The sequence below is a fragment of the Sylvia atricapilla genome, chromosome 24 (genome assembly GCF_009819655.1).
Source record: "Sylvia atricapilla isolate bSylAtr1 chromosome 24, bSylAtr1.pri, whole genome shotgun sequence".
Taxonomy (NCBI): Eukaryota; Metazoa; Chordata; class Aves; order Passeriformes; family Sylviidae; genus Sylvia; species Sylvia atricapilla.
The window spans coordinates 183462-200099 of NC_089163.1; the positions used below are offsets into that span (position 1 = coordinate 183462).

Genomic DNA, 16638 nt, shown 5'->3' on the forward strand with positions numbered 1-16638 from the left:
AATACATATAATGCTCCAACACATGCCAAACACAATGAAACTTGATCAAAATAGAAGCCATTTGTTTAAATACAAGTGATTTGGCTCTTAAAACTGTCATCAAATTAAACTGGAAATCAAATTAACCAGCGACTGAATGAAGTGGAAGGCTGTATAATCACAGATCACTGATCCAGCAGCATGAAAATAGGGATGCAATCACATTCCCCTTGTTTGTGGCACTGCCCTATGCTACCAAAAGGACTCCCACTCCATCTCCCAGGACTTGAGTGCTCTGCGCCTCAGACACAGCTCATTTCTTGGTAATCCAGAAAGAAAATGTTCCTTGCAAAAACACTCCGATACATTATCAGATAACAGAGTATCACCTGTGAAAGGACACACTGACATATTTGAAACCACACTGACTTGGGACAGAACACGGCAGCCATTCCCAGCACTGTTGGCAAGAACAGGTTTAAACTTACTCTGAATGAGAAAGGAGTTTTGTTGCCATTACTGTCCTGTTCAGCTACTGTAACTGTGCCAGCCCTGTCCCTTACAATCAGCCTCATTTTGGCTCTATTTTACCCCTTTTTTGCAGTCTTCACAAAAAGGAATTTAAACCATATAAGCTCACGATTTTAGGTGCTGTCTGCTCTTAAAAGCATTTTGGATTCATTTAAAAGGTCTGTTTGAAGAACATCAGGCATTCCTGAGGAAATCGCAGCAGGGCAAGGAATCTAATTACACTCCCTTGCATCTTCTGCAGCGCATCAAACTAACTCAGCTGAACATCCTTTACCCATCAAGAGCAGACTATGGAAACTTCATCAATGCCTTTCCCTGATTCTGCAAGGGACTTGCTTTTGAAAAACAGGAACATCATGAAACTTCAAGTTTAACACTCACTCCTGTAAAATTCCAGGTTTCTTTAAGCAATAAAGAAGCAATTACAAGGGAGAAGAGATCAGAAGCCTCCTAGAAAATCTCACTACAGCCTTCCAATACTTGAAGGAAGATTATAAAAAGAAGAGTGACTTTTTATACAGACAGAATGTGACAGGACAAGTGGAACAGTTTTGAACTCAACAGGAAGATTTACATGGATATTGGGAAGGAATCCTTCCCTGGGAGGGTGCTGAGCCCTGGCACAGGGTACCCAGAGCAGCTCTGGCCGACCCTGGATCCTTGGAGTGTCCAAGCCCAGGCTGGACAGGGCTTGGAGCAACCTGGGACAGTGGAAGGTGCCTCTGCTCATGGCAGGGGGTGGTACAAGAGCAGTTTTAAGGTCCCTTCCAACCCAAGTCATTCTGGGATTCTTTGATTCCCACTTCTCTTTCTAGGCTTATAGAAGCAGCATTTAAACATCCTAAAGCTCAAGGAGCTTTATAGTTCATTTCAGCTTCAGCTGAGCACCTTCTCACATAATTTACTTTTTTTTTGCAGCAAGCCCTCGCCTACCTCCACCTGGACAAACACAACCCAGTGCAAGGCACAGAGGTAAATAATTCATCTGCGTGCAAACAGAGGGAAAGAACAATTAAGCCAGAAAGCACAGCGGGGACGTTTCAAATTTCAGTCAACATTAAGGCAGGAGAGAGATCAAACAAAGAAATACCAACGGGACTGCCCCAAAGGGAACTTTGGCGAAGCTGGAAACACTCACGGCAAGGCACAGGAGGGCAGCAGGGACGAAAACCCGGGTTTTATTGTAGTGCCAGCCCAAGCCGTTCAGGGTTTCCGAATCGTCCTTCGGAGGACAGCAGCGAACGAGGACGAGAACTCCGCTTCTCGTGTTTAGAGGCAGTGTGCAGGGTGTGTGTGACCCACGAGCCGATTTCCGCGGAGCCCCTCCGCCGGGACACCCCCGGCGCGGTCCCTGCAGCGCCCGCACAGCCCCGACCCTTCTGCGGCACCCTCGGGGCGGCCCCGGTTCCCCTCAGCGACCGCCGCCTCTCGGCCCCCGCCGCCGTCCCGAAGCGCTGCCCCTGGGCAGGGGTCTCGGCAGGCCAAGCCCGGCTTCTCCGGAGCCGTCCGTTCCCGTGGCGGCACTCCCGGGCCCCCGCCCGCCCTTACCTGCCGCCGCCGTCTCCGCCGGGACGCGCCGCCGGAAGCCGCGCGCGGAGCACGCCGGGAGTTGTAGTGCGGCCGGCGGGGACAGCGGCCGGGCGGGAGGACACGCCCCCGGAACAGGCCGGAGTGGACACGCGTGGATTTGGGGCTGGGGGCGTTTGGAGTCAGCCTTTAGCGTCAAGGGACAAGAGGGGATTTGGGGTGGGAGATGGTGGGGTGCTGGGGGAGATTGGAGGGAGGCTCTGAGGCCAGGAGTGACTGGTCACGGGGGCTTGAGGTGGGGAGAGCTGGGAGGACGAGATTTGGGGTCGGTGGGATTGTGGGGCTTTGGGGAGGGGCTTGCTGGGGGCGAGGCGTTGGGTCTGGCCCTGGGGGCTCTGGGGGTTGCTGTAGGGGGTGCTGGCGGTGTCGGAGTGGGCGTTTGTGGTCATGGAGAGTTGGCATGGGGGCGATGGGGTGTTGAGAGGGCTGGGATGAGGCGTTGGGTTTGCCGTTTGCCCGCAGAAGGCCGAGATGACTTCCCTGGATTACCTCGGAGGTGGATTTAGCCTGTAACACTCCGGCAAGGGAAATCTCACCCCCGAAAATCTCAGGGCTCCGGAGGGAGCTGCTGGCACGGCCCCTCCACACACCACAGCCTAGTCCAGAGCAAGGTGTCTCTGCCCAGGGCAGGGGTGGGACGAGATGAGCTTTAAGGTCCCTTCCAGCCCAAACTCTTTCGGGGTTCCAAGGTTCGGAGCAGGGCTGAGGGGCAGGGCCGTGTCGGGCTGGTTACAGCGGTGGATCCGTAGCTCGCACCGGCTCCCAGCGGGCGGCGCTGCCGGCCCGGGCGGGACCGGCGAGACCCGGAGCCCGGCCCCACCTAGGCTCTGTGATTATCCAGTCCCGGCCAGTGCGGATCCAGGTGTCTGCTGGCAGCTGTAAGGAAGAAGTCCACACTCGGCACAGATATTTCTCAACTCCAGCCCCACGTGAGCCCCTGCACAGCGAGGGCAGCGAGGCCCTGGGAATGCCGACTTTGCAAAGCACTTTTGCTCCACCAGTTTTAAAGTGCTCCTTCAGCACAGATTATTGTTATTATTATTACTAATACTATTATTTCCTGTTGCTTTGATGTGCGTTAAACACGATTAAGACATGTTTTTAAATTGAGGGCAAGTGTAGTGAAAAAAAATAGCATCTATTGGGATAATAACTATCAGCTACAGGCACGGAGATTATTAACACACTTGCCCTGCAAGAGAACAGTGAAAGCTGCAGCTAAATTGTATATGTGTACACAAATTACAGGGTTTGGTTATGCAGTGGATGAGGAATTTATTGGTTTATAATTGTGAGCAGCTGAGAAAACAAAGGGGGTTAAAGTGATGCAATGAGGCAGGTTATAAGCTAGAGGAGATTCCAGGGCTGGCTCAGCCCCCCACACAGTGTTCTCTGGTGCTACAGGTGACACCCTAAAAGTACAGCACTTTGCAGGGGCTCTGCTGTTATCTCCACTAGGAACTTTGGCACAACCAGCAAAGACCAGGGAGCCCTGTCCTCCTGCCTCAGTTTCCCAAAAAAAAAAGCCACCCTCAAACCTCTTTCCCCCAAAACAGAGACTCTGCCCTATAAATCCCCAGCAAACTCTCACTAAGCCTCTCCTTTAGCCCCACTGCCCTCCACATGCCTGCTGAGAGGGGCAGCACAGCAGGTCCTCGGTGGCTGCAGGGGCCAGAGGGTCCCAACCAGCCCCAGAACCAGGATCTGGCTCCTCAGGCAGACAGGGAAGCACCTTCCATGCAGAGCTGGCCCCTCCTCGGATCTTATCTGCAGTTTCCAGGGGCTCCTGCCCACACCCTGATAAGTGCTGGGCTCCCTCCACATCATGGGGTTGGGGTGTCCAGACTGCTGCTTTGCCCCCCACTGCAGTTCAGCTCCATGCCAGCATTGGATCAGAGCATCCCATGGGACACCCACAGTGGCATGCATGTAATGTCTAAATCCTGGCTTTCCAGGAAGATGTTACAGCCTGGAAAGATTGGAAACAGTCACCACAAGGAGAGTTTACTGAAGTCACACCCGTCCCCCTCAGGCAAACTCAGACCTCCCAATACCCCCTTGGACAACTCAGGGATGCTCCCAGGTACTCCCAGAGCAGCAAGACCCCTGCACTCTGTACGTGCCGTACAGGATTCGCCCCTGGGCTGACCAAGGGCAAACTGAAAAACAAAAAATAATTTAAAAAAAATATTTTATTTTTTTTTCAAACAAGATAAATAGCAAAATTACAGAGACATTTCCATGCCTAGTCAGGAGTTAATATACCCAAAAAAATATAGAAATAAGTTAACTGGAACTATGATTGAACAGCCAAACCGAGGGTGGTGATGCTGCTGGCTGTGGATCCTGCTTCCCAACAGGCACCTCCGTGGCGATCTGTGCTGGGAATGCTCTGGCATATCTGGATAAAGCCCTGGTGACCCCCTGCCACCCTCACAGCAGTAGAGGGGCTGAGGGAGCCTCATGCCCCAGCACAGCTCCCCACCTCAGCCCCTAAAGCTGAGGCAGTGGAGATGTGCCAGTGGTTGGAAAACAATGCAAAAAGGTGTAAAACACACTCAGGTATTCCTACCCTTTCCCTGCTCCTGCCTTGGCACTTAGGTTAAAGGCACTTCACATCCCAAACTGCGGGGGATGATGCAGAAAGGTGGGGAGGGGGTGCCTGGGCAGCACCCCCACCAGCAGCTGTGTCTCCCAGCATAGCAGGACCCAAAAAGCAGGGATGAAGCCCATTATATCCTCTGGCCATCTCTGGCAGGGAGACAGTCCTCTTCAGTGGCAGCCTTGGTGCCAAGACATGTCACAGGAGCGTGACATCAGCACTGCACCCACAGACATCTCAGTCTGGCTTCACTTAGGCTAACCCCAAAAAGGCACGGAGCAGTAGAGCACTCACAGCTCTGCCAAGCCCAGGGCAGCACTTCAGGGTCTTCCCAGCACTGACAGCTTCTTCGGGGGCTCCCCTTTCCTAGGAGAAAGCACGGGGAAGCTCCCACTTTAATTCCACAGCTCTAAGCCCATTAAGCAGGGAGACAATACTCCAAACAAATTTTCAGGGTACCAGCTGCCTCTGGCCTTTCCCACACAGCCAGGGCAGGAGGAGGAGTGGAGGCAGCTCAGGTCATGTAGCGGGTGACAGCCCTGAGGGCGTAGAGCAGAGCTGCCTGCATCCGTGCCTCCAGCAGGAGCAGGTTGATGTGCACCTAAGGCAAGAGCAGAGTCAGGGCACAGGGCCAGCACCCCCAAACACCCGGCCAGGAGGGGAAGGGACAGGACAGTACCTTCTCTGAGTGCTTGAAGTGCCTCCAGAACTGTGTGTAGATCTGCTTGGTCGTCTTCTCCGGGTAGCAAGCCACTGTCTTGATGTAGATCTTTAAGTTGCGCTCCAGGAGCTGGTTCACCTCCCCGTAGTCGTAGTCATCATAGCTGGAGAGAGGAGGATGTGTTATTCCAGCCACAAGCCTTGTGCATTCATAGAATTGTGGAATGGGTTGTGTTGGAAAGGACCTTAAAGCCCATCCAGCCCCACCCCTTGCCATGGGCAGGGACATCTTCCACTATCCCAGGGTGCTCCAAGCCCCATTCAACCTGGTCTTAGACACTTCCAGGGATGAGGATTCTACAACTTCTTTGGGCAAACTCTGCCAGAGCCTCACCACCCTTATAGTAATATTTTACTAAATTCTCCTTTCCTAGGGTTGTTCTGAACCTCAGCCAAGCCTGAGGTTCATCACTTTGCCTTAGGGAAACAGCAGCAGTATGCTCTAACCAAGACCAAGTCCCTGGACCTGCTCCTGGGCTCTTCCCAAGGCGGAGAAGAAACTCCAGGCACATTTTGGGAATGTACCGGATGCCGAAGACGCAGTGGACATAGTTCCAGATGGCCCGGCGCAGCATGGAGGTGTCCACACCACAGTGCATGGCTATGGTGTTATAGGTCAGGTTGTAAACCACCTGGAACTTCTCATCCAGGAGCTGCCCCACATCTGGGTACAGGCGGTTGATCAGTGAGTAGCCGTGGTCCTCCCAGGTGTAATCCTGATGGAGAAAGCATGCTAGGGTAGAGGTTTGGTGAGGAAAACTGGGGTCCCTCTATCCTGGTTTCAGGCAGGCTAGAGTTAATTTCTTCTCAGTAGCTATTCCAGTGCTGTGTTTTGTATGTGGAATGAGAAGAGTGTTGGTAACACACTGATGGTTTGGGTTTTTTGCTAAGTTGCATTTATCCTGAGTCAAGGACTTCATTCCTCTTGTTTCAGGCTCTGCCAATGGGAGGGAACATAGGCAGGACAGGTGACCAGAGCTGATCACAGGGATATTCCACACCAAAGAATGTCATGCCCAGTATATAAACTGGGGAGTGTTACCTGGAAGGGGCCAATTTGGGTTTGGGAAGGGGGATCTGGCCTCAGTCAGCAGGTGCTGAACAACTGCATTGTGCATCACTTGTTTTTTCCCTTTTAATTGCCATTATTATTATTTACTATTATCATTGTATTTTACTTAATTTTCAATTATTAAACTGTTCATATCTCAACATATAAGGAGGTTTTTTTATTTTTCTCCCTGGACTGGGGGGAAGAAAGTGGGGGCTGAGTGAGCAGCTGTGTCATGTTTCATCTCCATCTGGCCTTAAACCACAACACCCTCCAAAGCCATGGACATAAGGTGGGGTTTCTCCCTAGGTTGACATTTCCCCCCAGCTCTCAGCGCTTGTTGCTCAGCTCCAGCCCTTCACCCACTGTCCCCAATCTTGGAAGCAACCCTGACATAAGCAGGAGTGACCCCCCAGACCTGAGCCACTGCTGAGCACCCACCTGTGCACGGAATGTGGGGGGGGCCTGCTCCCCCCTCCGTGTGAAATCCTTGTATCCAAATTCAGGGTCCTCCAGGAAGCAACGGATGTTGGACTGCAGAGAGGGGTCCAAAATATCTACAAGGCACCAACACAACGGCCATGAGCCCACACGGAGTCAGCACTGCACTGGGGAGCTGATCCTGCTCTCCCTCAGAGATTCTGGTCCCTTTCCCCCTCCTTGGGCTCCCCCGGCCCATGGGGACCTCCTACCCCAGAGAGTTTCCCCCCACACCTCCTCACCTGAGGAAGGGGCCAGCAAACTCTCTGTCTTCTCCAGCTCGAACCGTGTCGCCATCTCCTCCTGTGTGACTCCTGCCTCCTCCAGCTGGTTTTCCTGCAGCAGTTTCATCCTCTCCATCAGCACCTCCAGCTCATGCATGGCATCTGTGCCCTGGGGAAGCACAGGGCAGGGTCAACCCTGTCCCTGGTTGACCAGAGGGGCCCCCGAGCCCAAATCTGATGGCACTTGGGGGAGCCCCTGGGCTGCTCAAATGAGCATCTCCCTCTGGGTTTGTCCCACCCAGATTCCAGTAGCTCCCATGACCCATTCCCAAGCCTAGGAGGAGGAGGAAGGCCTGTGGAGGACTTGGAAGGTACTAAAGTATCAGCTGTTCCCAATAGAGGCCATAGACATTCTCCAAGAGCTGTGCCCCTCTGCTCTGGAGACAAGACTGAGAGAGATGGGGGTGTTCAGCCTGGAGAAGAGAAGGCTCCAGGGAGCCCCTTCCTGTACCTAAAGGGGCTCCAGGAGAGCTGAAGAGGTACTTTGGACAAGTACCTGAAGTGCTAGGACAAGGGGGAATAGCTTCCTGCTTATAGAAGGGAGGGACAGATGGGATATTGGGAAGGAATCCTTCCCTGTGAGGGTGCAGAGACCCTGGCAGAGTTTGCTCAGAGAAGCTGTGGCTGCCCCATCCCTGGAAGTGTTAAGGGCCAGGCTGGACAGGGCTTGGAGCAACCTGGGAAAGTGGAAGGTGTCCCTGCCCATGGCAGGGGGTGGAACAAGATAGGCTTTAAGATCCCTTCTAATCCAAGCCAATCTGTGATTCCTAGGGAAAGCCTCATAAAGCATCCAGCACCCCACGGTACACTCACACCCCTGCAAGGCAAAGCCCCTCTTACCCCAGAGCCCCTCATGGTGTCATCAGAGGCAGGGCTGCTGTCACTGTGGGGAGAGGGGGCCCAGCAGCTGTTCTCCACATCTTGGTCCTCCTCGGGTTTGATGCCACAGCCGAAGACAAAGGATGCGAGTGAGTGGTAGTGGGTGAGGAGCACCAGTGCCTGCACCAGCTCTGCCAGCGACCAGCTGTCCTCCCCCGGCTTCAGCAGAGCCTGCAATGCACAGCAGGCCTTGGAGAGACCCCCCAGCCTTCAACTGTATGCCCACCACAGCCCAGTGCTGGGGCAAGCCAAGTGCAGGGGCAGCAGGGATTCAGGAGCATGTTCGGGAAGTGCCTCACCTATGGGGGCACCCCTTCCCATCCCACGGACTCCCTCAGCCCTGAAAGGGTTAAACCCTGGGGGCTGTGCGAGCAGGAATGTGGCCCCTGGGGTCAAACAGTGTGTTTTGGAGGAAATCTGTGCTGGCAGCATCAGCTCTTACCTCGATGTGCTCCTTGGTGATGAGCCAGGGCCGGTGTGCCAGCAGCTTGTTGATCTCATTGAGGTTCCGGAGCTTTTTGGGGGCACAGTGCAGCCCCTGCAGCCACACAGGGTTGCCCCCCACTTGCAGGAATTCCCCCATGTGCAGCCCCACCAGGTAGGAGCAGCGATGCCGGGCTGCTGCCTGCGGGGAGAGGCAGCAGTCAGCCCCCAGCACTGGCTGGGGGACCCGCACCCTGCTCGAAACCCTTGAGGAAGCCAAGGCAGGGAGCCCACTCGATCCACATGGCTCCTGGAGAATTTTCCCTGGGGATACGAGCTCCAGACAGGGGGGATTTCCCCCCTCACTACCAATGCCAGTCCCCAGGGGTCCTGGAGGGAGGGTGTTGGGATACCTTGGGTGGACACCAACCCCAAAGGGGCATCCAAGCTTTTGGGATGTCAGATCAGAGAGGGGCCCATCTTTGGGGTCCCAAATGCCTCCCGAGCAACAGTGCTGGGACCCCACAGAGCACCCTGTGTCCCCACACCCCCAGGGCCCCACTGCTCACCATGATGGCAATGTAGTGGCGCTTGTGGTAGGGCAGGGGCCCATCCATGCGCAGCAGGAGGTACTGGGTCTTCCAGAAGCTGCTGAGGTACTGGGGGTGCAGCCCCATGACCATGGCGACGTGATCCACCCTGCCTGCTGAGACGAAGGCCCCGAGGAGCTGGTGCAGGCTGCGCTCCCCACCTTCCTGTGGGATCTGCAGAATGAGAGGGGGGAAGCGAAGGGTGTGAGCTGTGGGCCCCTACTCTTGCCAACATCCCCCTAACCTAAATGGAGCTCCCCACCAACAAGCAAGACCCAGGCACCCAAGAGCACCAACAAATCCTCACCCCATTGGAAGTGCCCCGCCGGAAGGGACACCGCCGGTGGCCCCTGCTGCCTGTCTCCCTGCACCCAGCCCTGGGGGGCTGAGGGTGTTTGGGGGTTTCCATGACAGATCCCACACAGCCCGTCCAGCTCAGCCTATGGGTTGGGTTGTTTGTTTGGGCTCTGGAGTGCAGGGGAGGAGATGGGGGCCAGCCTCCCAGCGCAGTGACGAAACCACGGCGCTATCTCTGCCTGAGGAGGAACATCTGGAAGAGTGAACGTGGGTGCTGAGATAGGGAGGGCTCAGGTGCCCAGGGGATTTCAGGGCAGAAGGTTAGGGGGCGGGCAGGGCAAGGGTGTGGGTTCTTTGCATCGCAGGGGAAACAGATGCGTCTGGAGGAGTGGGGAAACTGAGGCACAGGCAGGGCTGGCAAACGCCAGGGTGAAATACAGCTGTTCCCCCAATCTCCAGAACGATTTCCGCACAATGCCACAAGGATCCGCTTGGGGTGGGTGACCCCTCTCCACCCCTTCCTCCTTCCTCAGCATCCCACCCTCACTCGGAATTGGAGGGTCGGGAATCCTTCCTGTCCCCCCCCACCCGCAGCAGGGAAGCGTGGAGGAGACCCCCACCCAAGTCAATCCCCTCTACTTTACCTCTCCCAGGGGAATGAAGGTGCTGGGGCCCCTCGCCAGCTCCCGGGGAGCCTTGATTCCTCTTTCCTAGGAAGGAAGGCGCAGCCGGGAGTCACCGGAGCCACGGAATATCCCCGCCAGCGTCACCGGAAGGGGTGACTCAGGCAGACACCCGGCACGGGCCACGGGGCCATCTCCCCCGCACCCTTCGCGTCAGGCTGGCAGCGCCTGATGAAACCGGGCTGGGATGTTGCTCCGCTCCCGGACGCGTGTGACACACCGGGACACCGGAGCTGCGGCCACACGGGGCAGGAGCGCTCACACCCCTCCCGAGCCGGTTACCACCTCCATAGGAAAACAGGGAGAAACGAGGTGCGGGGATCCCGCGGGATGGCAGCGGGGATCAGGAGCAGCACAGCCATGGCACTGTGGTTACAATCACCAGCAAAGTCACGGCCTCCGGGGGATCCTCAAAATTCCACTAATCATCACCATTCCCCCCCCCCCGCCCTCCTCCAAATTCATTAACACAGTTAATCCAGAAATGAGCCCTTACTTACAGGGATTCCCCCTGCTCCAAGCACGGGATTCAGGTCCTTTCTGCCCCACACTCCTCAGGTTTGGAAGTGGCATTTAGTTACTGGGTGAACTGGACGAGCTGCTTCCACAGACCCATAGAGGGGGATATAATGGTATAATTCAAATCCCTGTGGAAGCGGAAGGTGCAGCCTGGCACCCTCTCCTGAGCAGGAAAAGGGGGCGGGATGGCAGAAAGTCCCAGAGCAGCTGTCAGTGCAGCCACATGCTCCCCATTGCGGCGGACACTGGGACAGGGCAGCGGACCAGAGCCAGGGCAAACCTGGAGTGCCCTCATCCAATGGCCCCCATGGGATGCTCCGGCCTTGAGTCACCATGGAAGCACTAGGGTGACAGCAGGCTCAGGCTCCTGCCGCTGAGCTGGCTCCTTGGTTCCGTGCTGACTCAGGGTTTGAGGAGAAAGAACTGTCTGATGGTACAAGAGACTCCCAGGCAGGGGACAGCAACAGACCCTGGCAAGGCAAATCCCTGGGACAGACAGCAGGATTTCCAGCCGGCTGGAATCCCAAACCCCGGCAGGAACCACGGTTCCCAGCACAGCCAGTGCTTTACAGCGACATCTCAGTGTGACCTTGGATGGTGAATTTAATCATTCCTGCAAGAGACTCCTCATGTTTTGCTGTTAAGGAATCCTTGGGGTGCTGTGCTTAATCCTTACTGTGCTACCACTGGATAAGGTAACCCCTCCTGCTTCCACTGATGAGGAATCAGAATCATGGAATAGTTCAGGTTGGAAAAGCCTTCTGAGATGATAAAGTCCAGCTGTTACCCCAGGACTGCCAAAGCAACCACGAACCCACGTCCCCAAGTGTCACATCCATGTCTTTTCAATCCCTTCAGGGCTTTGGACTCCACAGCTTCCCTGGGCAGCCTGTGCCAGGGCTGGACAACCCTTTCAGTGAAGAGTTTTCCCCTAATGTCCAACCTCAACCTTCCCTGGTGCAAACTTTCCACTGGTGCCAGTGCTTAGTCAGGTGTGGGGAAACCATCCTTGATAAAGTGAGGTTAAATAAACACCATCAGAGCCATCCAGCAGAATGGATTTGCCCCTCCTGTGTTCCTGACAAAAACTGTTCCTGAGGGACAGCATCAGGGTCACCACCAGTTTCACCCCAGTCTGCTCCAGAGCACTGGCTCATGTCAGAACAGGTGTGAGACAGAGTTCCCTGCTGTTCTCTGCTGCCTGGGGTCTGTCCCACCCAGTGTCCCAGCATTTCCACTTCCAGCCCTCCTCTGGAGTAACCACCCCACTGTGACAACTCCTCCAGAGAAAAACTCCGAGCTGCAGAGCAATCCCACTTTCCCTGGGGAAACCTAGTGGAAGGAGAATGCAGGAGCAAAAGGAAAAAAGCAAAATTTTTTTGAGGGGGGGAAATAAGTCTTGTAAATAGAGGCAATTCTCAGCTTTTCAGGATACTCAGAATGTTGGTGGAGTGGTGTTGCAAATGAATCTAGTTGCTTGGGAAGGTCAAGCAGATCCTGCAAAGGTCCATGGACACCCCAGAACCCCACTTTGCCACACTGGACTCCAAATGCATAAGCTCTGGGCAACACCAGATTTTTTGGTTAACAGGGACATCAGAGGCCCTATACCCACTGAGAACAGCAGCACAGCCAAACTACAGGACAGAGCCCCTATGCCTCCTCCAGCTTCTGGCAGCCCCTCACCTACCCCGACAGGCACATCCCATCACACCCCTGCCTCACCTTCCCCTTGTGCCCGGCCATTCCTGTAAGCGCTGCTCGCCTCCCAAACACACCCCAGCTCCTGGAAGGTTGGGAGACCCAAAGGTGTCCCCTTCCAGACGCCCCAAGTGCTCCCTGCCTGGACAGGGCCGCCCCACGCCCAGGAGCCTGCGGGAGCTCCCGGCAACCAGCCTACTCCTCACACCGCTGGTTTTAGCCTCGCTGCAAAGTGGATGAGCCGAAGGACTGCTCCCGCACCCCGGCCGCCTTCTGGACGTGTCCCGGCTTCTCCCCTCCCTGCAGCCGGGCGGGACGGGGTGACCCCAGGCAGCGGCCGCGGGTCACATCCCCAGCGCCTCTCCTGAGGGACGAGCGGGCTGCATCCCGTGTGCGCCCGGGGACGGGGCGGTAGAGCCCGGGAGCCCTTACCTGGCCGCCTCGCCGGGCCCCGCAGCCCCGGTGCTCCTCCGGCTCCGCGGGGCGGCACGGCGAGCCGGCGGCCAGCATCGCGCCGGAGGCTGGCCGGTGAGGGCGGCCGGGGCTGCCCACAGCCGCCTCCACACTCCGCCACGGCCCCGCGCCCGCCACGCTTACATAGCACGGCGAGGAGACATGCCCCCGGCCCACCCCGACCAATGGCCGCTCGCGGGCGTGACCACCCAGCAACAACCCGACCAATGGCAATAGGGAGGCGTGGCCAACACGCAGTCATCAGGAGTCCCCTGAGCTCAGCCGCGCTGCCCTGACCCTTGAACGCCGGAGTACTGCAAATGCGTCCTGCGACTAGGGAAAAGAAAGCTAAAGAAAACACCTCTGCTCCCCTCAGGTGAGGCTCCGCCTGTCGTGCGGGGCCAGCTCTGGGCCCCCAACATCAGAAGGATGTGGAGCTGCTGGAGTGAGTCCAGAGGAGCAGGCTTTGGAGCAAATTGCTCCAAAGAGGGCTGGAAACCCTCTGCACTGGAAAAAGATGGGGAGAGCCGAAGATGTTCGCCTAGAGAAGAGAAGGTTCTGGGAAAACCTTAGAGCCCATTCTAGTGCCTAAATGGGCTCCAAGAGAGCTAGAGACAGACTTGGGACAAGGGCCTGAAGTGCCAGGACAAGGGAGAATGGCTTCCTGCTGCCAGGGAGGGATAGATGGGATATTGGGAAGGAAATCTTCCGTGTGAGGGTGGTGAGCCCTGGCAGAGTCTGCCCAGAGAAGCTGTAGCTGCCCCTGCATCCCTGGAAGTGTCCAAGGCCAGGCTGCACAGGGCTTGGAGCAACCTGGGACAGCAGAAGGTGTTCCTGCCCATAGAGGGGGCCAGAATCAGATAAGCTTTAAGATCCCTTCCAACTAAAATGGTCTGAGATTCTCTGAGTCTTTTACTAGGTTTGGTGTTTCTTCAAAGGGACAGGAGGGGAAAAAAAAGCAAAAGAATGAAGAAAAATAATTTTAAAATGTGAAAATAAGGGGAAAACCCCACCCCCAGTACCACAGCTTGTCCCAGACACTGGTACCAATCTGGTGCTGCCTGACAGCCCAAACAAGCAAAGTCCAGCAAACAGGAGTCTCTGCACAAACAACTCAGGATTTGCCTGGCAACAGCCTCCCCTGGCTCCAGGCTGAGCTCCTGCCAGCGGAGGGAACATCAGTGCCCCTTGGCACTGCAGCACCAGCCGCACAGCCCATGACTGGAACAGCCACCAGCAGCACAGCCCCAGCCTCTGCAGGGAGGGAGGACACAGCCAGCCTCAAACGTCCCTGGTCATTGCTCCTTGTCCTTGTCCCCTTCCCGGGGCTATTTTTAGGGTGTTTTGCAAACACAGCTCTGTGCTGAAGCTGTGGGGTCTGGGTGGCTCTGGCCACCTCAAGGTTTCTGCTTCTGTATTTCCACTTGTGTCATTTCAGAGGCACAATTCGGGGGCTTCATTTCATGTAATCCAAGGGAACGTGGCCCCCTACTGCCCTGGGGTCAGAGGTGCTGTTTTAGCCTCTGTCACCCCAGTCCAGCTGCGTCACCTGCTGCTTTGGCACTGTCACACCCCACAGAGCTGCTGGACACGGGGCACTAGCAGAGGTGCAGCTGGGCACCAGCCAGCCTTGGGGCTGCCCAGAGAAGTTGTGGCTGGAGGTGTCCAAGGCCAGGCTGGATGGAGCTTGGAGCAACCTGATCTAGTGGAAGGTGTGCCTGCCCGTGGCAGAGTGTGGAACAAGATGAGCTTTAAGGTCTCTTCCAACCTAAACAATTCCACGATGACTTTACAGTTCCACCTGAGGCCATGAGCTCTGTGTTTGCTCTGGCTGAACACATCAGCCTTGAGGGGAAAACACATCTCCTCCTTTGCATCAGTAAAGGCAACACAGAGCAAGCAAAGTGGGGGGAAGGCAGAGAGGGAGAGGTTGCCTCTGTTCTCCCCTTTCTGCTCCCCAAAAAAGCTCTGGATATTAGAGGGACAGGGCTGTGGGTGTGCATCAGGCAACCATCCAGCTGGAAAGATGGTCTGGAGATGCTGCCAAATATTTAATATAAAAATATCCCATCAGAAGACACAAAGGGCTGTGCCAGGAGGACATTTGTCCCACAGACAACTCCTGCATGTCAAGCAGGGGCAGGAGGGGCCAAGCACGGCTGGCTGGGCACAAAGCTCCAGGTTTTGTAGCAGCACAGGATCCCCCATCTGCTCCTCACCCCTCATCACCCAGCAAGCACCAGGTTACCTGCAGCCTCAGCACTTTTCCCGGCTGGTTCCTGATGCTCCTACTCACACAGCAGTTGGCTCGGGCTGTCAGCAGCACCTCCCTCTTGTCACAGCAGCCTGGAACAGGGAGCAGCTGGCCACCACCGCCACCGCCAGTGCCTCAGACTCTCCCATGCGGGGAGCCAGCAGCAGGCCATGCTGGGCAGTGCAACACAGCTTCAGCATCCCACAGGATCATGGAAATGTTCAGTTCGGAAAAGCCCTCGAGATCATCAAGTTTAACTATTACTCCAGCACTGCCAAGGCCACCACTAACCCATGTCCCCAAGTGCCACATCCACATGGCTTTTAAATCTCTCCAGGGATTTAAAAACAAGCAACAGTAGGTAATTATTTTGGGATTGAGAGTGCCCTGGTTATCATCCTGCTGACTGGACAAGATTGCTGTTCCAGGAAAGCTTCCCAGCAAGGGAAGGCCAATTGCTTAAGGTGTATCACCTTAGAGGGAGGTTGGCTGGGGACAATCCCTGCCTTTTCCACCAGCTTCTGAAAAGAAAGGGAAGCAGCAGAGACCATACAGGGACACTCTGCGGGAACACCTGAGGCAGGTAAATCGTGGAATATTGTTTCAGTGTTTCCATTTTTTACTCTGCTCTGCTCAAAGATCAGGAGCTGGATTGTCACTGTGGCTGGTCACCCAGCTATAGACTTGAGTGGGGAAAACCTGTGGCATTAGGGCTTTGTGGGCTGTAAGAAAGAAGCCCAGAGCATTTCTGGGGTGGAGAAGGGAATTAGAATCATGGAATCATTAAGAGCATGCTGTCCAACTGTTCCCCAGCACTGGGGGCCACCACCTAACCCTTGTCCCCAAATGTTATATTCACACGGCTTTCAAATTCCTCCAGGGATGGGGACTCCACAGCTTCCCTGGGCAGTCTGTACTAGGGCTGGACAGCCCTTTCCATGGAAGATTTTTCCCTGATATCCAATCCAAACCTTCCCTGGCACACCTTGAGGCTGTCTCCTCTTGTTTCCTCTGCAGCTGCACTATTCAGAGGCATGGAGGGAAGGTGACTCCCAAGGTGATCCTGGCCCACAGAAGCTGCCAGCACTCCATCAGGACTTCTGCACTGCAGGCAGATGGATGTGGCTTTAGCCACACATCTAATAAACATTAGAAACTGTGGTTTGTACTGGTTTGTACTGGCCAGTGATCCTAATTGTTCTGGGAGCAGCAGCAGGAGGGAGCTGCTATCCCCATGTGCTTCTGGAGACGGGATATGAATAAGGTAAAGGGTCAAAGCTAAAACCCCTTTAGACTCTCGACCTCTGGAGACCTCCTCGAAAAAAGACAAGGCACAGCTGAATTTTCTTCATGGAAATCTCCTGGGAAAAGGGAAAACCTCCATTCCAAAGGAGGAGGTCTCTCTGTCTGTCTGCGGCAGTTGTATCCCCTTGCCGAGGAACAGCCCGATGGGTCCTGGGAAGCTGGATGTAACCAAGTAACCAGGATCCTAGCAACAAGCTTGATGGGAGGATTTAAAGATAGAAAAAATGTAGGAGCAAAGCAAACAATGGGAAAATACTGTCTCCTTCCCCTAACTCCCAACCCTAGAGCAGGAGATAAATC

General features: G+C 55.4%; 2 protein-coding genes across 2 annotated transcripts in view; one reads left to right on the top strand and one right to left on the bottom strand.

The window, feature by feature from the left end:
- ASAP3 (ArfGAP with SH3 domain, ankyrin repeat and PH domain 3) overlaps positions 1 to 16638 on the top strand; it is a 191185-nt gene that overhangs the window by 129060 nt on the left and 45487 nt on the right. The window lies entirely within an intron of this gene.
- Positions 4275 to 12904, bottom strand: SESN2 (sestrin 2). The gene is made up of 10 exons (XM_066335199.1): positions 12759 to 12904; positions 10068 to 10133; positions 9106 to 9300; positions 8556 to 8738; positions 8075 to 8284; positions 7193 to 7343; positions 6912 to 7027; positions 5945 to 6135; positions 5379 to 5523; positions 4275 to 5300 (listed from the first exon to the last, which is right to left on the bottom strand). Exons 1-10 carry the CDS (start codon positions 12834 to 12836, stop codon positions 5214 to 5216), a joined length of 1422 nt encoding a protein of 473 aa, XP_066191296.1. The 5' UTR covers positions 12837 to 12904; the 3' UTR covers positions 4275 to 5213.

Excerpts from the sequence above, each read along its gene's own strand:
- SESN2 (XM_066335199.1), bottom strand. The coding sequence starts at position 12,836 with ATGCTGGCCGCCGGCTCGCCGTGCCGCCCCGCGGAGCCGGAGGAGCAC. Across the intron at positions 7,344-8,074 it reads ACACCATGAGGGGCTCTGGG|GGCACAGATGCCATGCATGA; the intron begins GTAAGAGGGGCT and ends GTGCTTCCCCAG. Across the intron at positions 6,136-6,911 it reads CCCCCACATTCCGTGCACAG|GATTACACCTGGGAGGACCA; the intron begins GTGGGTGCTCAG and ends TTTCTCCATCAG.